At 54.6% G+C, this 19372-nt stretch overlaps 1 protein-coding gene across 3 annotated transcripts; it reads left to right on the top strand.

Annotated features, from left to right (window-relative positions):
- Positions 1-1276: 1276 nt before the first annotated feature.
- TRMU (tRNA mitochondrial 2-thiouridylase) lies at positions 1277-18980 on the top strand. Of its 3 annotated transcripts, none has more exons than XM_038550206.1 (11): positions 1277-1414; positions 3073-3238; positions 6330-6436; positions 9485-9607; positions 12691-12863; positions 14335-14388; positions 14473-14539; positions 16088-16188; positions 17457-17601; positions 17978-18060; positions 18459-18980. In XM_038550206.1, exons 1-11 carry the CDS (start codon positions 1333-1335, stop codon positions 18633-18635), a joined length of 1278 nt encoding a protein of 425 aa, XP_038406134.1. In that variant the 5' UTR covers positions 1277-1332; the 3' UTR covers positions 18636-18980. The 3 variants fall into 3 exon arrangements, with proteins under 3 accessions (XP_038406134.1, XP_038406135.1, XP_038406136.1); XM_038550208.1 differs by lacking the exon at positions 1277-1414 and adding an exon at positions 3797-3860 and having other exon boundaries at positions 3121-3238; positions 12750-12863; XM_038550207.1 differs by lacking the exon at positions 1277-1414 and having other exon boundaries at positions 3099-3238; positions 12750-12863.
- Positions 18981-19372: the final 392 nt, after the last annotated feature.

Raw genomic sequence — 19372 nt, 5'->3', positions numbered from 1 at the left:
CTTCCTCATTTCTCTCCAGACCCTTAAAGTATCCCTGTCCTCAGGAAAACAGCTTGCCTTAATAATTATCCATGTTTAAACATCTGATCCACTGTCAGTCTAAGAAACTGTTAAGAAACTAGCACAATTTTAACCTGAAGCTTTGTGTGTGTGTGTGTGTGTGTGTGTTACTGGCCTGATTCCCATGTATTCGCATTTGCTGTGGCATCTCCTCCTTCACACTTTCAAGCCATGGTTCAGACTCTACATGAAATCAATTTAGTGGACTGCACTAGCAGTTCTTAAAAATGAAATAGAACCCCAAAAAAAGAACCAAATGGGAAATTATAATAGAGTCCATGGCACATGGCAAAGATAAAAACTGATCACAGAAGGCTTCTTTTAATGCTTTCTATGTGTAGGTTGGTGCATCCTGCGGGCCACCCTGTAAAAAATGTGACACTGGCTCTGAAAAGAAGAAAGTTGAGAGCTGCTGATTTCAAGGATGCCTGATTTTGCTTGTGCGGACCAAAGCCCCTGGTGTGCACCCAGATCTCAGTCCCTTGGGCGCTGGGGCCCTCCGGATCTGAGCGGTGCCTTAGCGCTGGGCTCTGACCACCCCTTCATTCCGCCAGCCCCCCCGCCGTCCCGTCCCCGGCCTCGAACCGGCCCCGCTCCGTCCAGGTTTTCCATCTGGGCCTCCTACAATCCCCTCTCCTCCCCAGTGAATAGGTCCGGGTTCTGCTGTCTCCCCCTCCCCCAAATGCGCGCTCATTCAGATGCATCTGCAGGTGGATGACGGCCCAAGGCACCTGACCCGCTGGAGCTGACCTGGAAGGCCACTTCCCCCCGGGAATATTCCGCAGGACGAGGACAACGGCTGCACAGTCTACCTGCAAATGCACCCGTCCCCCAAGGGCTGCACACCAGGCTCCCAGCTCGTCCTCTGCACAGGGCAGCCATGAAAAACCTTCCTAAACTTAGATGCGGTCACTTCGCTGTCCCGCCTAAAGGTCCCCCTTCCTAGAACCCAGCTCCCCGCCACACCCCCAGACGACCTCCGCGCCCTCGCCCGCGGCCAGCGCGTCTGCCGGGAGCCCCGGAAGCGGATGCCGGCCCCGCCCCCGGCCGCGGGCGCGCGCAGCCGCAGCAGCGAGCCCGAGCAGGGGTGCGCGCGCAGGACGCGTGGGCGGGGCCTCGGGAGCGGAAGCCCGGGAGGAGGGGAGGGCCGTGCGCGAACGCACGTTTCCGGCCGGGCAGCGTCTGCGTCGGCGTCGCCGCGGCGGCGGGGGCGGGACTTCCGGTGCGGCGCGGAAGCGGCAGCTGAGGTTGCGGGAGGTCAGCGGCGAGCGGATGCAGGCGGCGCGGCACGTCGTGTGCGCCCTGTCCGGGGGGGTGGACAGCGCAGTGGCCGCGCTGCTGCTGAGGCGGAGAGGTGAGCGGCCCCTCCTCGGGGCCTGCGGCCGCGCCCGGCTCCCCGGGCAGTGCGGGGGGGCGGTCCTGGTCCTGCCGGGCCCCGCGGCGAGACGCGCCCGGAATGTCCGCGCGCTGCCTTCCCCCGAGCCCCGGCGCCCTGCACACAGGGCTGAAGGCAGCGCGAAACCACTGAGCCACCCAGGGATCCCAGGCTTTATGCATTCATGAGAGACAGAGAGAGGGAGAGGCAGGGACACAGGCAGGGACACAGGCAGAGGGAGAAGCAGGCTCCACGCAGGGAGCCCGAGGCAGGGCTCGATCCCGGGTCCCCAGGATCACGCTGGGCTGAGGGCGGCGCCACACCGCTGCGCCGTCGGGGCTGCCCAGAAGAGTGGATTTTTAAAGCCACATGTGGGGTTCTCTCTCCTACAAGCACTGGTTTAGCTCCCGTTCCGTGCAGGGCACTGGGACAGAGGGTTTAACTCCTGAATCTCTGGGCTTTGGAGTACTGACTTAAAACCTCTTAGTCAAATATCTTGGCTTTTGTTGCATTGAGGCTACACGTGAAGAAACATTAAACAACATTTCTCCTGGGGATCCCTGGGTGGCGCAGCGGTTTGGTGCCTGCCTTTGGCCCAGGGCGCGATCCTGGAGACCCGGGATCGAGTCCCACGTCGGGCTCCCGATGCATGGAGCCTGCTTCTCCCTCTGCCTGTGTCTCTGCCTCTCTCTCTCTCTCTCTCTGTCTATCATGAATAAATAAATAGATAAAATCTTAAAAAAAAAAAAAAAGAAACATTTCTCCTGCAGGGTAGGCACCTGAGTAGTCCTCTAAGATGATGCAAAGTTAAGAGCTGGTCCTGCTGGTAGTTGGTTGGCTACTTTGTTAGAAGAGGGAAAAGGTGCCTGTATGGCTCAATCTATCAGGGATCTGGCTTCAGCATAGGCCATGTTCCCGGGGTCCTGGGACTGAGCCCCACATCGGGCTCCCTCCTCAGCAGGGGGAGTCCGCTTCTCTCTTTCCCCTCGCTTGTGCGTGTACTCGCTCTCTCTCAAATAAGCAAACTCTTTTTTTAAAAAAGAGGAAAAAAATAGATCAAGAGATACATAGTATTGCTTTTGTAATAAAATAGTCCAGATTTTAATTGTCTTCTTGTGTGATGACTTAAAAGTCTATGTTGTAGATGATGACTGGCAACAACTTTTGAAATTCGTTTACTTTTCCCATAACTGAATGGTGGTTTTTGTTTGCTTTGAAAAGTGTTGACTTCCTGGTCTTCTGTCAGCACTCCTTTGCGGAGCCTCTCCTGTGTGCTAGGCGTTGTGCAGACACGGGGCAGGGACACAAAGATGAAAACACGCCTTCTAGCTCACCTGGGGGACGCGGGCAAACAGTTGCCGTCCGGCAGCGCACCATGATGACGGAGGTGTTTACAGAGCGTTGTGGGAGCTTAGGGAGGGAGCCTCTGGGCCCATCGGCCGGCCCCCAAGTCCGGCGGCTGGCACGGAGATGGGAGTCACTCCAAAGGCCGCATAGCAATGCAGGCACTGCCGGGAGAACCCACGGGTGGTGGTGCCGAGTGGGGTGTGTCTGGGAGCTCCTGGGAGCTCAGGAACTCCTGCCTTTTCATCCTGGGCTGATTATGGACTCTGATTGGTGCCTGCTGTCTCCCCCAGGCTACCAAGTGACAGGGGTATTCATGAAGAACTGGGACTCGCTGGATGAACACGGAGTTTGCACTGCTGACAGAGACTGTGAAGATGCCTACAGGGTCTGCCAGATTCTAGACATCCCGTTCCATCAGGTGTCCTATGTGAAGGAGTACTGGAATGACGTGTTCAGGTGGGTCCCGTTCAGAGGCGCAGAAGGCTTCCTGGTGGCCTGTGCCGCTTTTCCAAGGGAGGGACTGCCATGGCGGCCAGGCAAGTGACATGCAGCCCAGGCTGTTGGCCGTGGTGCCAGAGACCGTGTATGGGAGGATCCAGAGTACCCGGCCTCTTATTTATTATGCCACCTGCTTGAAGTCTCTTTAATGGTTTATGAGCAGCCTTGCATTGTTTCTGCTGCTAACTTAGGGTGGGAGAGCTAAGGCTAGGTCTTCCCTGACCACACAGCAGTAATGCCTGTGCAGGTCAGCAGGTAGGGGCTTCTGGAGAAAGGAAGCACGCCTCAGGAAAACACAAAACACAAAGACTTTAAAAATCTGACATAATACTAAAGGTGACCTCTAAGTGCTTGCTCTGTACTGGGCACAGTGCATTTGGGGACATAAAGATGGATAAGCTATGGCTCTATTCTGTAGGGGTTTGCAGCCTGGCGGGGAGGAGCACGTTTCCTTCAAAAGAGGTAACTGGGGAGCGGTGTGTGGGAAGTACCAGTGACTTCATAAAAATGCTGCAGGTTCGGAGGAGGGAGAAATGTGTCATATGGAGCAGACTTCCTGACGGAAGGCTTCATGGAAGAGGTGAGGTTTGATCTGCTCTTGAGAATAACAGTGAAGTAGAGAGGGTTTCCGTTCATTCTGATGGAGGCTCTCGGGTCTCACTTGGAAGCGGTGCTGTGGGGCTGGTGACTGACGAGAGTGAGTGTAGGAGGCAGGAGAGAGATAGTCAGGGAGAGCTTCACCATCAAATCTGGGTGGGCAGGGAAAGCTGCTTTGGGGGTTCCTTTGAGTACTGCAAGGTTTAAGGTGATAGCAAGAAATCCAGGTGAATTTAAACCTCACCCTTGACTACGAGGTTTGGCAAGTATGTGAGTGAATGTGATCTTTTGGAGGTTGACTCACATTTAACTGAGCCCGGGTGGGCTTTGACCAGTCTGCCCTCTGCCCTAGTTTCATCCTGGTCGCCCGTGGGGAGAGTTGCGATTGTGCTCCGTGATCTCATCGTTCCGAACGCTCCCTGCTCTGATAGCACTCTCTAGCTCAGAGATTTCTGAATTCTTCTGTTCAAGGCCCATTTGGCCTTCAGGGCTCAGAGTGCAGATGTTCTTTCCTCTTGCTGTCTCCCTGGTGGGGTGCAGGCAGGGTTTGTCCCCTCACCGAGCAGGCTGTGCTCCGTGGTTTTTACTGATGCCACTGACCTGTCTTCTGTGAAGCGGTTTGGGAAACGGTTAACATGATTTTCATCAGCCAGTGGAAACGTTCAGCCTCTTTCACGTTCATTCAGCACTTCTTAGAAAACGTTCTGGTGGCTGTGAACACACAGCGAGAGTAAAGCCTGGATTCTCATGAACCTCTTGACAACTTTCTGACAGTTAAACAATTGAAATAAGGAGCCATACAAGTATTCTCCCTTTCTGAGAGGATTGAGAAGTGGTAGGAACACAGTTTGGCATTGCCTGCTGGAGTTGAAGCTGCACATGTGGCCTATGACTCCGCGTACATTCACCCTCTCGGTCAGCGTCAGCATTGTTGTTTGTAACCATTGTAGAGCGAAAAGCTTTAGGTTCAATGAAAAATGATCACAGATACTCAAAGTACACCCTTTAACTTTTGCTTTTTAAAAGATTTTATTTTGGGATCCCTGGGTGGCTCAGTGGTTTAGCACCTGCCTTCGGTCCAGGGCATGATCCTGGGGTCCCGGTAGCGAGTCCCACATCAGGCTTCCTGTATGGAGCCTGCTTCTCCCTCTGCCTGTGTCTCTGCCCCTCTCTTTCTCTCTCTCTCTCTCTCTCTCTCTCTCTCTCATAAATAAATAAAATCTTTTTAAAAAATAAAATAAAATATTTTATTTTTAACTGATCTGTACGCCCAATGCGAAGCTTAAACCCCCGACCCTAAGATTGAGAGTTGCATGCTCCTCCAACTGAGCCAGCTGGGCACCCCTCACCCGTTAATACTCACTTTAAACTCCTGGAACAGACACCATAATCCTCCTAAAGTGGATTCTGAGACTATGAACTTGCTGCCGAGCCATCCTCCTCCCATGTCTAGTCATTCAGCCTGTTAGAGCAGGGGTCCAGTACACTAGAATGCTTGGTGTCCTGGAAGCTGGTCCTCAGAGGTATGTCAGTCACATTGGAGAAGTATTTGCTGGCATTTATTTGCCCACTGCCCTGGGTCCCTAGGCCAGGAATGTGGAATGGCTAATACAGCCCCAAATTGCAGCTCTGGATCATTGTATTCCTGCTCTCACTCCAGCATGCTCTTCACCCACGCCTTCCTCTGTTGATGAAGTCAGGGGAGGCTGGAGTTGAGTGAGTCAGTCCCATCCCCTCCCTACACATCCTGTGAGCCTCTGGGGAGACGGAATGGTTGCTGAGTCTGAGTGGCAGGTGAGCTTTATATCCAGGTCTGTACATTATTATAGATTTTAGTGGAAAGTGGCTGGCTTTACACAAATGCTTCATGAAAACACTGACAGTGGCTGTCTCTTGAAGCTCTCCTATTTTACAGAAAATTATAGCTTTGGTAAGACAAGTAGAAACTAAGTAATTTAACCAATATAGTTTTAAAGATTTTATTTATTTGATGGGGATCCCTGGGTGGCTCAGTGGTTTAGTGCCTGCCTTTGGCCCAGGGTGTGATTCTGGAGTCCCGGGATCAAGTCCCGCATCGGGCTCCCTGCATGGAGCCTGCTTCTCCCTCTGCCTGTGTCTCTGCCTCTCTTTCTCTCCCTCTCTGTCTCTCTCTCTCTCTCTCTCTCTCTCTCTGTGTCTCTCATGAACAAATAAATAAATAAAATATTTTTTTAAAAAAGCGTGAGCTCACATGGGGTAGGGGGAGGGGCAGAGGGAGAGAGAGAATCCCAGCCAGACTGTGTTCCACTGCTGAGCCTGATGTGGGGCTCAATCCTACGACTCTGAGATCATGACCTGAGCTAGAATCAAGAGCTGGGCACTCAACTGACTGAGCCGCCCAGGTGCCCCTACAGATTTTTTTTTTTGAGGAATGTTTCACACTTAGAAATGAAAATCTTTTTTTCTATTCCAGTGATTTTTTAAGTGAATATGAAAAAGGAAGGACTCCCAATCCTGACATAGTTTGCAACAAGCACATCAAATTCAGTTGTTTTTTCCATTATGCCGTGGATAATCTCGGTAAGTTGTTCTGCTATTTCCATTTAATCTTTTTAAAATCATAAGGTTTTCAGAGATAGCCAGGAGCCAAGTTCTGGTAAATAGTTTCATCTTCAGAAGGAAAGGAAGTAGTGAAAACCATAATCTGTATTTCTTTGAGTAAGAAAGAACTTTCTGGCAATATGCAAATGACAGGGTCACAGGGAGGAGGGAGTGTGTCTTCATTGTGGACCTCACAGGTGTGGGGACCGTGTTGTAGGTTCAGAGCACCAAACGTCCTGAGGAAACGCAGGGGTCACGGGCAGAGAGCCGAAGATTGGGGCCACCGGACCTTGCCTGCAGGTCCAGCTTTGCTTGAGCAGCTCCATTTCCGGCATGGTTATACTTAGCGGAGATTTCACGAGCCCTATTTAGAGCTCAGGAAGGTCGGCGTTTGTTTCTTGCTAGTAGTCCTCCTTTTGGCTAGTCCTCCTGAGACTTTATCTTGTTTCCCAGGGTGGCTTTCTGCTCTGCCCTGAGAAGAAGTCTGTGTCTGTGTCTTATTCTGGATTCTGGGCCTCTCTTTCCCTGGATTTGAAGCCACATTTTAGTGTTTTGCTTTGTTTTTTGAGATTTTTTTTTATTTGACAGAACAGAGTGAGAGAGAGAGCATGAGTTGGGGGGCAGAGGGAGAGGGAGGGAGATGTAGACTCCCCACTGAGCAGGAAGCCCGATGCCATGCGGGGCTGGATCCCAGGACCCCGGGGTCATGACCTAAACCACCCAGGCATCCCTTAGTGGTCTATTCGGAAAGCCCATTGAGGCCCTGCTACCCGCAGACAACTGGCCTGCAGACTTTGTTCTGATGGTTCTCCTTCCTCTTCTCCATCTGCCCATAGGGGCATCCTTGTTCCTTTGTGTGGCCACCTTGCTCGCTTGGGCTGCCTGTGGTGTCTACTGCTGCGTTGCCATAAAGCCTGCAAGCTGACTTCTGTGCCCTGCCATCTCCAAAATTCTGGATTCTGGCCTTTCTGTTGCTTCTGTCCCTTGTGGCTCACCCTGCCATGTCTGGCTACGTGCCCAGAGGTTATTAATGTGACTGTCCATTGCCAGTGGTGCAGTAGTGTCCTGTCAGCACTGCCACCGTGGCCTAAGCAGGCCCACAGCACACAGGGCCCTGCAGCTAAAGAGGTGACAAGACCCTGCTTCACAGGCCACAGTGAAACCTGCGCAACAAAGGCTCCAGAAGTCTGGATGCATTTGAATGACTTAATAGCAGAACTGAACATGAGTAGAGGTGATTCTGAGTTTGCTGACTAGGTTCAATAATCCATCTTTATCTGAGATGAGGAGTGGGTCTGGGGCTTCAGCTGCCTACAGTCTGGTGTCCCCTGATGGTTGGGGGTTTCAGGAAACACGGGTGTCTGCCCTGGTGGGCCATGTCAGGGGGCTTGTGTTATCTCGTTTATTCGGGAAGGGGGTGACCGGTTCATGTAAGTAGTTCTTGAAGGAAGTAGATTCAGTGAGGTCCCAAATGTGCTTTCTCAGGTAGTCCATATACAACAGTTAATTTTTCTTTTTTTTAACTCTATCACTAAGAATTTGCCTCAGGGCAGGGAATGCAGGATGGCAAACTGGAGAGCCCGGTCCTGTACAGAGGTGGTTTCTGCTTGTTCTAGTTGTAGCTGATGGCTTCCACGTCAGACCAGTATTACTAGAACTTTCCTTTTTTTAAATTTTTTCATTTTTTTAAAATTTTTTTATTTTTTTAAAGATTTTATTTATTTAGTCATAGAGACACAGAGAGAGAGAGAGAGAGTCACAGGCAGAGGGATAAGCAGGCTCCATGCAGAGAGCCTGACAGACTCGATCCAGGGTCTCCAGGATCACGCCCTGGGCTGCAGGCGTTGCTAAACCGCTGCGCCACCGGGGCTGCCCCCCTCTTTTTTTAATAGGTAAAATGTTTATTTACTTATTTTTTTAAGTAAGCCTCTGTGTCCAGCATGGGGCTTGAACTCATGACCCTTGAGATCAGGACCTGCACCCTCCTCTGACTGAGCTGGCCAGGCGCCCTCAACGGTTAATTCTCATTGCTTCTTTTGTCTTACTCTGAGCTGGTCTAGTCGGAGAGGGAGGGACTCAGTTTGCTGCCCCTCCCTAAAAAAGTCTTTTGTGATACTGAATATCTGGAATGTTTACAAGAAAGATTATGAACTGATATGTGCCTTGGTAGGTTATTTCGCTTTTTTGTGTAATGTGGAGAGAAGAAATGGAATATGCTGCATGGTCCTTCACTGCGGTGAAAATTAAAACTACCACAGAGTGAAAATAGGGAGACACGTCTATCATTTCAATTCCCAGAATCAAAGGAATGGGCTTTTCCCTATTCTTAATCTTTTTCTGTATGCTAAATAAAATGGGATCATAGTATTACGTACTTTTTCCTTACTTAACAATGTCATGAAAAATTTATCTTCGTAAGTGATGCTGTTCTTAATGGCAATGGCATTTTAACTTCATATTCTCCTGGAGTTGAACGTTTTGGTGTTTTCAATTTTCCAAGTCTTTTTTTTTTTTTTAATTTTTATTTATTTATGATAGTCACAGAGAGAGACAGGCAGAGACACAGGCAGAGGGAGAAACAGGCTCCAGGCACCGGGAGCCCGACGTGGGATTCGATCCCGGGTCTTCGGGATCGCGCCCTGGGCCAAAGGCAGGCGCCAAACCGCTGCGCCACCCAGGGATCCCTCAATTTTCCAAGTCTTTGTGTGCATATCTGTGTTTCTAAGCTAGAGTCAAGGAGCGGATAGATACTAACTTTTGAAAGGTTGGTATAGTTGGAGTGAAACCTTGTAGCAAGGTTGTATCCGTGTAAGTGGAGAGTTCAAGGCCACTTGTAGACCAGAATGTCCGGGGCAGGGCGGTCTCTGCGCTCTGGCTCCCCTGTTTGAGTGGGAGGTGGACCATCGGTGGAGACCGTCCAGCTCAAGGCTTGGTGTCTGCACGTTCCTGAGACACCCGAGCCTGAGGTGGCCATGGTCAGCAAATGCGAGTCTCAAGTTTGATCTTGTGTTTTTAAAAACTTCCCAGGAGCAGATGCTGTCGCCACAGGTCACTATGCCAGAACCTCACTGGAAGATGAGGAAGTCTTTCAGCAGAAGCACATTAGGAGGCCAGAAGGGCTTTTCAGAAATCGATTTGAAGTTAGAAATGGTAAGTGAACGTGCCCGGGTCAGACCTTAGTGCACAGAGGAACTTAACTTTGAAGTGTGGCAGTGGGTCATCATCCCAGCACACCTGCTGGGTCTTGATGTGTTCCAGACCAGCTTGCTGGTTTCGAAAAGCAGTTACCAGGAGGGCCATCTCCCCATGGATCCTGGGGCCGGGCACCAGGGGAAGTGCTGGTTGGACGCCTGGCTGAGGCCTGGCTGGAACCTGTATATGTGGTTTATTACCCAGGTCTTTTCACCCTGCGAGTGGCTCGAAGATTCCCATGATATTTGAGGAAGTACGTGTTGATTGTTGGAGGACTCAGAGGCCCTGTCACTTACCATCAGGTTCTCGAGGGCTCAAGACTAAGTGCGCATACCTCAGTGTGACCCAGGTGCTGGGGCCTGCCTGACATTCAGGCCCGGTGGAAGATGTGTTTGCAGAGATTGTGTACACAAATCGGGTTTATTATCATTGGAGGGAGCCAGGTTTCACCTTTCTAGAAGAATGCCCAGCTGTCATCAGGGATGCTGCTGGCTGGTCCTGGTATACACTCGTGTGTAGAAAAGAGGAATTCATGTCATTGCAAAGGGAGAGACAGAACAGGGGCTCAGAGCCACGCTTGAGCAAGAAGATTCCTTCGTTGTGGGATTGCTGAAAGGCTGGCATTTTCCCAGTGTGACCTGCTGCCTGCCTGCCTTGCAGCACCTGCCCTCTTTCCCCAAAGCCCAGGCACTTGGCCCCTCTGAGAGCAGAGCTGGGTTTGCTTGTCTAGCTGGCAGGTGAGGGGACCGAGGCAGGGAGCCATTGACCGGGGGGCCTTGGGCAGCAGAGCTGGATCTCCGCCCAGGTCCATCCAGGTCTACAGTTGTGCTCTTTCTGTGTGCCCGGCCCCGCGCCCATTCTGTCCTGCATGGCACCGAGCTGGTAGGAAGGCCACAGCGATCATGTGGTAGTCTGCTGTATTATGTGAGCCCTGAGGGGGCTGGCGGGTGCTTGGCTGCCCTGGTTTTGTCCTAATCCCTCCCCCATTCACAGCAGAGGGTGTGCATAGGACCTTCCCGACTTGAACGCAGACAGGGATAGCACTCCCTCCCTTGTTGGGAGGGTCTCCCTCGGGTGCCTGTAGCCACTGTGCCTGCTGCTAGGGCCTCCAATCCAGACAAGAGAGAGGACAGGTTTCCTCGGCGCCCCCTCTCCGTTGCTCCAGAGGCCACCTTTCACACCCCCAGGCACCACTCTCCCCAGAAGCGTCTCTGTCGGGAAGAACGCAAAGTCCTGCTGCTTGGGAACTCCACAGCACAATTCACCAAGTAAACATGGACTTAAGGGTCCTGAGTAGCCAAAGGAATTATTTCCATATTGAATAGACATTTTTGCTTATCTCCTAGAAAATGGTTTGCCTTCCAGACCTGTCTGGACCTTTATGTGAGGCCTTGGGCGCTCTGAAACTTCTCTGATTGCTTTGACGTGTGTTTTGTTGAGTAATTTTAATGTGGCGTTGTTGTAATAATACAAGCGTGTCTTTGTCCTCAGCGTGTTTTCTAGGCACATTGGAGCTTTTTATTTAATTCTTAGTTGCCCTGGAGACCTGGACTGGAGCCTCTTGGTCTGCGCCTGGGTCCGGGTCCTGGGGCAGAGTGCACACGGGGGCTGAGCACACGGGGCAGCAGAGAGCCCGGCCTGGGTTGGTCGGCCCCCAGAGCCAGCGCTCCTGGGCCCAGGCCTGGCGAGGATGAGGCCTCACTGCGCAAAGTGGGCTCAGTGCTGGCCTGACCGCAGATGGATTGCAAGGGTGCGTGAATGGAGTCCTTGGCACTGGCACATCCTCCTGTGTTTCTTTCTGTGTTTAGGATTGCTGCCCTCCTTTTAAAAAATAGATTTGGAGTCTGTTTTAAATGACTGGGAACCGTGAGGAGAACCCAGCAGCTCCGGGTGTCCTGAGGCTTCCGTGCGCAGCCTGACCGGGCTTCCTTCTGAAACAAAAAGCAGCCCTGGGTAGACGAGTCTGCCTGCCTGGTGACTGGCTGGCTGGTTGTCATATTTTGACTGCTCGTGTTGCTCTGCACATAGCACATTTTGGACCAGGACTTAGGCCGCAGGTGCACTGTTCTGTTGAGCCTCCTCACTGATCTCAACCTTAGTGTCCTCGTCTGTAAAATGGGGATAATCGAACCGCCCACAGCTAAAGTGAGAATCACATTTGAGGTCCCAGGTGGAGAATGTGCCCTCCACAGAGCCTGTGTTCTCCCCATGACCGTGCCAGGCCAACAGGCACATGTGTAGTGCCCCAAGGGTGATGTGCAGCAGCCTCTCCCAGCATTGCATCTGGTCCTGAGAATTCGTGTAGCTTTCCCTGCTTTTCCTTTCGTGTAGCGTGAATGTGTGAGCGAGCGTGAGCAGCCTGGTGCTTGCATCGTGGCAGTCCTGGCACAGACCAGGCAGGTCCGATATGGCCCGGCAGTGGTGCCGGGCCTCCTCTGATGGTGTCATGGGCTCAAGGTCAGGGACACCTCTGTGCTGTGGCCTTAGCCAGAGGCGGTTCTGTATGGTGCAGGGCGTCGAGAGGTCCTGGAGGAGCTTCTGGTGGATGTCCACGTGCCTCTGAACAGAGCCCGCTTGCTTGGGAAAGGAAACGGCTCAGAGGCGCTGAGACTGGAGCTGGGCCTGGGGCGGTGGGGGGGCGTGGGGAGCAGCACGGCTGACCCCCCTCCGTCCCCTTCCTGGGGCTCTCTGGGGGTCCTCTCGTCCTGCTTTCTCCCGCCCGGCTGTGTGTGTCTCAGGCCTGTGTCACATCACCTCTACGCGCAGGGCTGTGCGCTGTTTGATCGGTGAGATACCATAACCCGGGTGGGAACTGGAATAAGTTTCCCGATCACGTAAAATTATTCTTAATGGCCGATCAATTCGGGGTGGGACCTTTTCTCCCCTCAAGCATGGGTGTTGTTTGTTTTCCTGGCGGTCTGCTTTTAAGTATTGATTTCTGTTTCTGACAGACCGGGGGTAATCTAATGGAAAGACGTGATTCAGAGCCAAGTGCCGTTATGTTTATTCCCGCAACGTCTTCTGTTCTTTACTCTTGGCAGCGGTAAAACTTCTTCAAGCAGCTGACAGCTTTAAAGACCAGACCTTCTTTCTCAGCCAGGTTTCCCAAGATGCTCTGCGGAGAACCCTCTTCCCTCTGGGGGGGCTAACGAAAGATTTTGTCAAGAAAATAGCTGCTGAGAATAGACTCCATCACGTGCTTCAGAAAAAGGAGGTAGGACCAAAGTGAGGTACACTTGCCGCGCCGTGGCCACGATCTGTGGAGACGCGGTGCCCTGGCTGGGTGCTTCCTCCCCAGGATGCAACATCAGGTCATACCCCGGGGCACATGCGCCGTAGGAGGTGCACTCGACTTCTCCCTTCCGTCTCCCTGGCCCCACTCGGGTGGGCAGCTTTCACAGCAGCCTGGCTGGCTCATTGGAGTGCTCTTGGCCCAGCCTGCCAGGGGAAGGCAGGGCATTGGGGACCGGGCCCTAAGACGCCCTGATCTCGGGCTCTGTCACTACTCGCACGCAGATCTGCCATTTTCACGCACTCATCCAGCCTCTCCTCTTCGAGGGCCTTCCTGTACTGGGGGCTGTGCTTGCCCCTGAGGATAGGGTGAGGAGCACATGGTTCCCTCGGTCCTGCCTTAATGGAGCTCACAGGAAAGGGAGACAGACATGAAACATGTCATGGGGAAATTAGAACATGTGTAGGAGACGTCAGTGAACTCTAACTAGATCAGCCTAGACCCTAAGACAGGCTCTGAGGAATTAACATTTAATTCAACCTGAGACCTCAGGATGATAAGATTTAGTGTCACCGAGAGGATTGTGGGGAGATAGTTCTGATAGTGGGAAGAGCGTGTGCAAAGGCCCAGAGGCAAGGAGAGCCTGGACATTGGAACGAGAGTGAAGCCAGTGTGGCAGACGTCTAGTGCTAGGAGATGGTCCTGGTGTGCTCGGTCTGGTCGGGCCACCTCGGGTTGGGTCACCATTAGCTGAGGCTGCTTTGTTTTTGTCTTCCTGGGAATGAGCACGTGCTTTTCATCAGCAAGTCATTGTTCCCAAGGAAGATCTTCCATGCATCCGTTTACCCATCATCTCTGTTCCTCTGTTTACCTGTTCAGTTTCTGGGTGTGGCTCTGTGGTGGGAGGTGAGGGAGCCACGTCTCAGACACAAGCAGAGAGCAGGTGAGAGAGCCATGTGACAGGAGCACACGTTCCTGCTCGTCTTCTGGGCTAGAGGAGATCACCTGGAGGGAGCCCTCTCTTTCCTCGGACCTTCCTGTGGATGCTTTGGCTTCTGGCCCTACTGGCCCCCGTCTCCTCCGTGGCTCACGAACAGTGGTCCGAAGGGCTTGCACAGCTGCAGCTCACTCTCCTGGGCCGGCTGGGCTGACGGTCCTCAGTGCAGGGACCACACCCAGACGAGGTGGCCATGCTGTCACCCTGCTAGCTCACTCACCAGGTCCAGGCTTGGGGGCCTTAAGTAGCCCCTGGGAGTTTGAGATGTTCTAAAACCCCTCGAGGTCCGTTTGTGGGCATGGCTGATGTCTGTGGGTGCTGGCTGAGGAGAGCCAGGCCTGCAGCCCGGGAGGCTCAGGGCAGGTGGCAAGGCCCGGGGAGGCCTGGGTGCTAGTTTTCATGCAGGAACCTCCTGCCTCTTTCTTAACCTCACAGTCAATTTTCCTTTTGTTTCAGAGCATGGGCATCTGTTTCGTTGGTAAAAGAAATTTTGAAAATTTCATTCTTCAGGTAAGTATTCTTTGATGCAAAAGAATGGAGCCACGTTTCTGCTGTGGACTTGGATCCCTTAGTAAGGACGTGCTTGTCTTTTAGTATCTACAGCCTCGACCTGGTAAATTTATTTCTATTGAAGACAATAAAGTTCTGGGAACACACAAAGGTGAGACACAACCTCAGGATGTTTCTCGTCATAAACTTCCTGAGTCGTGGGGCAAGTGTCAGCTCTGAACCCTCCCGTGCACCGGGGCACAGGGGCACGAGGGAACGTGGGGGCGGCTGGCTGCGAGTGTTATGTGTGGTCTCTGTGAAGCATTGCAGCTAATAAAGAGGGATGCCTTCCACTTCAGAAAGACGCTACTCTCTGAGTGATGTGTTGTGTCCCTGTAAATAGAATTATCTTTCGTGTAAAAAGAAAATATTAGAACAGAAAAGTCCACCCTGATGAGAGAAGCTCATTTGATTGAATTCAGAGTGTGAACTTCCAGCTCTAGGACAAAGAAACGGATCAGAGGGTTTCCCCATAAGGCAGGGGTGTTGCCCTTGGGGTGCTGCTGGCTCATGCACAGACAATTTTGGGAGCACTGGGAGTTTGCACTGGGTTGGTGTACGGAGGCTCCGATAGACAAGTCAGGCTCCGGCGTTCACAGCCTGGCGGGAGGTCAGGTGTTGGGATCCTGCTGGTGGGTCTGTGTCCTCGGGGCATCCTCAGGGACTGGGGACCAGGTAGGGCTTGACCCTGATTGTGTCTGGCCTGCTGGAGGGACAGGGGCTGGTGCTCACACACGGACAGGGCCACAAGTGGTTCTTTGGAATCCCCCCACCTTGGACCTTCCTGTGGATGCTTTGGCTTCTGGCCCTACTGGCCCCTGTCTCCTCCGTGGCTCACGAACAGTGGTCCGAAGGGCTTGCACAGCTGCAGCTCACTCTCCTGGGCTGGCTGGGCTGACGGTCCTCAGTGCAGGGACCACACCCAGACGAGGTGGCCATGCTGTCACTCTGCTAGCTCTTGGGGTGCTGCTGGCTCATGCACAGACAATTTGGGAAGATGGCTCCTCTGTCCTGTTGAGGGAGCTGGGCCAGGATGTCACAGGCTCCTGGGGAGCCAAGCGGAGAAGCCATGTGTTCCTGAGACAGAGGAGGTGACAGCCTTGCTGGGGACAGGCCTGCCGGCTGCTCCCAGCACCTCCGGCAGTCTGGCTCAGGGCACTGTGATCCCTCAGGTTGTTCCTGTCTGTACTAATGCCATTAGGGAGGGCAGGACTTAGCCATCTGGTCTTGTGATATTTGTTGCGGGGTTGGGGATGTGCAGAGAAGCGGGGGCAGCCCGATGCCACGGCCCCAGTGTGGTTCATATGTTGGAGGGGCCAGTAGTGGACACTCAGCAGGCAGGGGCTCATGGGTTCGAGCAGTGCCCAGTCCACGTTCTAAAGGAACTGTGCTGCTCCTGGTTTAGGTGGTCTGGCAGCTGGAATTGCTCCTTTCGGGGTGCGGGGGACAGCCTCACCTGACCTGAACAAGGGATGGGACAAGCTCATTGGCTTGGCCAGGACTAATGCTCACGGCAGGAGAACACAGCCCCTCCGGGCTACCTCTCAGTGGTCGGCAGAGCCTCCAGACTGCTGCCCCTCATCCTCTCCTCCCAGTTAAGAGGGGTGTGGTGTTTGAGATGGAGCTGGTGCCAACCCACTGAGACACTGTATTCCCGTAGGTTGGTTCCTGTATACTTTGGGCCAGAGAGCCAAGATAGGTGGTCTCCGCGAGCCCTGGTATGTGGTGGAGAAGGACGGCACCAAGGGCGACGTGTTTGTGGTGAGTTGGGCTCGCCTTTTAGGCAGGTGACGGAGGTCTGTTTTTGGCAGAACCAGCAGTGTTTGTGAGACCAGGCAGGGCTGGTGAAGTCCTACAGAGCAGCAGTGATTGATGGACCATCCTTGCCTTTCCTCTGCGTCCTCCTGGGATTGGCCCAAGGTACCAGAAGGATTTTGTTGAAGGTACTTATCAGGGTCTTACTGTATGTTGGCCACACTAGTAAACGTGATGTTAATTGCTGGGAATACGGATTATTTTTCTGACTTTACAAAAGAGGCTGAAGGCCCTGTAGTGCTTAGGACGGGGCTTGCACATCATTGGCTCCTGCAAGTCATTGCTGAACAGTTGGAAGTGGCCGAGCCAGTGCCAAACTGGTTTGTGTGCCCCCATGGGGCCCTGAACAACTGTGACCTAGGACACCATCCCTGGGCTCTAGAGCAGGGCTTCGCCAAGGGGGGGGGAGTTTGCCCTGTACCCCGGAACACTTGGCGGTATCCCTACAGTATCTGATGGGTGGAGGCCAGGGGTGCTGCTGACATCCCACAGGAGAGGAGAGCCCCTACTCCCTGACAGAATGATGTGGTCTCAGACCCGTCATACCAAGGTTGAGAGGCCCTGGCTTAAGAGACCTGGATGCCATCCCGTGCTCTGTCACAAAGCTGAAGGACCTTGTCTTAGACACAGGCAGTGAGAGGCCAGCAGACCCGGCCTGCTGATTCTGGGGCATGTCCTTCCAAGAAGAGCTGTAGGCATAACAGGGATTGTGCTCATGCATGAATTAAAGTGATTTTAGTGTAAAATTTCAGTGGTCTCTTTTGCTCTGAGAAGACCAATATGTCATCAGCTGACGTCCGCATGTGGGTATCCCTGGCTGGGGCCTGGGGACAGGAGCCTCAGAGGCAGATGGCCTCAGCACAGCCCCCTGGGAGCCGGCCCTGTCCCTTCCTCCCCAGCCACTCGGTGTTTGATGGGCTTCCTGCGGTGACCTTTCTGAGACAGGCCAGCTGCATGGTGGGCCCATGCCCGGCAGGTGGGGAGACTTGAGCCTGGAGCTCACCGGCAGAGTGCTGTGACGAGACACTTTCCCTCCTGTGCAGAGTGGGGACCAGAACGCTGGGGGATGGGCCGTCGCATTTCTGTGGCAGATACTGCAGCCAGCAGTGAGCATGCTGTTAGGGTTGCTGCTGACGAAGCACGGTGGCTGGCTCGGGGTGGGGGCCCTTCTGCCAGGGGCTTCGGGGTCCTGACCCGCGCGATCCGCTCCGCAGGCACCCCGGACAGACCACCCGGCTCTCTACAGGGACCTGCTGCGGACCAACCGCGTGCACTGGATTGCGGAGGAGCCGCCTGCCGCCCTGGTCCGGGACAAAATGATGGAGTGCCACTTCCGGTTCCGCCACCAGATGGCGCTAGGTGACTGAGCGGGAGGGTCCCTTCAGAGGAGCCCCAGTGTAGGAGCATCATTGGACTTGGGGCGGAATGTCCCCCTGGCTCGGATTGCATAACATGTTCAGAACCCCCTCTTCACCTGCCTTCCCGAGGAGCCTGCACCGGGCGGCTCTGAGGCCCAGAGTGGCCTCCCTGGTCAGCTCCAGAGGTGCAGGTATGGCAGGCCGGGCAGCAGGTGGCGCTGAGCCCCCCATGGCCCCTGCCCCTAGCTTCCCGGAGAAGCTCTTGCCCCCGCTGCCTGGTGCTCCCCCTGCCCCCGGGGCTGGGTGTGCGAGACCTGGGACTGGCCATGCATGGAAAGGCCAGTGCCCCCTCCAAGGACCCCCTCCCCTCTTCACAGTGCCCTGTGTGCTGACCCTCAATCAAGACGGCACGGTGTGGGTGACAGCTGTGAAGGCTGTGCGGGCCCTGGCCCTGGGACAGGTGAGTGGGGCGAGCCCGGCCTTGTGCACAAGATGGGCTTTGGCACCTGCTCGGCTGTCCCTCGTCAGTGCCCGTGTGGCTGAGAGGGCTCTGGCCGGCGGGTTTCATGCCTGGGAGGGATGGCTGCCCTTCTCCCCACTGGAGCACCCGGTTCGCGGGGTGGGGGGCTGAGGGGTGGAGTGGGTGGGAGCCGAGCCAGCTCTGTGCCCAGCCTGCCCCTCCCAGCCACACCAGTGATGCCTGGTCCTGCTTGGCTACTGGGAGGGCCTGGCTGCCCCGTCTTGGCCTGCCCTCCGCCGCCCCCCGCCCCCCTCCAGCCCAGCAGCTACGGACCCGCATCCTGGCTGGTGGGCCTGGCTGGGCCCCGCTGCTGTGACCTGGGCTTCTTTCCTTTTTAGTTTGCCGTCTTTTACAAAGGGGATGAGTGTCTGGGCAGTGGGAAGATCCTGCGCTTGGGGCCGTCTGCCTACGTACTCCAGAAGGGCAAGAGCAAGTCCAGAGTGGCCACCGAGGGCCCCAGTGACGGCCCGAGCAACGGCCCGGGCAGCGGCCCAGGGCTGGGCCCCGCGCTCTGACAGAGGCCAAGCTGCTGCTGAGCACCCGGGGGTCAGACGCGGAGTTGTGGAGCCTGGGCTGGAGGGGTTGGGGGGAGCTGGGCTGGCTCTGCCGCCCCAGTTCTATCCGGGCTGGCCAAGGTTCCAGAAAGCGTCTAGAGCCAGGGAGAGCCCTAGAGAGGCCAACCCTGTCTTCTCCAAGTTGGTGCTCTGGCCAGAAGGACTTACTGGCTAGGGTTGGGCCCTAAGTGCCCCATTTATAGTGTTGCTCTTTCATGCCTCAGGGAAGGTTTCCCACCTGCATGCACGCAGGGGGCCTGCAAAGGAGGCCTCGGGGACAGCATCCAATAAAACCGTTGTCTGGGACAGAGTCTGATGGGGGTCTCCTGGGGGACGGAGGCCTCAGGTGCCAACAGGCAGGGACACAGCCCCCCGTTCCCACAGTGCCTCACCTGTGGCAGTGGGCGAGTGATGGTGGGACACTGCAGGTGCACAAGGGGGCCAGCCTCGGGGCCTCCTACAGGTGGCTGCGCAGAGGCCACCCCTTCCCCGCACAGTGCCCGGTGTCCTGGCTGCGATCACATGGGAAACAGGAGGACTGAGGGGCTTCATCCCAGTGAGGAGGGGGCTGGTGGCCGGAGCGGGTGCCTCTGTCCCCTCCAGTGGGGCAGCTTACACACAGCCTCTCACGGCGGTGCAGACTGGAAGCACGAGGTCGGGGCGCTGGCGTGGTGGGCCAGACCCCCCTGTGGTTCGCA

Source organism: Canis lupus, chromosome 10 (assembly GCF_011100685.1).
Source record: "Canis lupus familiaris isolate Mischka breed German Shepherd chromosome 10, alternate assembly UU_Cfam_GSD_1.0, whole genome shotgun sequence".
Taxonomy (NCBI): Eukaryota; Metazoa; Chordata; class Mammalia; order Carnivora; family Canidae; genus Canis; species Canis lupus.
Note: the sequence above shows the minus strand (reverse complement) of the source record. Positions and strands in the feature narration are given on the sequence as shown.

Bases quoted from the DNA above. Each gene is read 5' to 3' on its own strand.
- TRMU (XM_038550206.1), top strand. From the start codon at position 1,333: ATGCAGGCGGCGCGGCACGTCGTGTGCGCCCTGTCCGGGGGGGTGGAC. The intron at 6,437-9,484 runs GTAAGTTGTTCT...AAAACTTCCCAG, and splicing joins TTATGCCGTGGATAATCTCG to GAGCAGATGCTGTCGCCACA. The intron at 17,602-17,977 runs GTGACTGAGCGG...CCCTCTTCACAG, and splicing joins CCGCCACCAGATGGCGCTAG to TGCCCTGTGTGCTGACCCTC.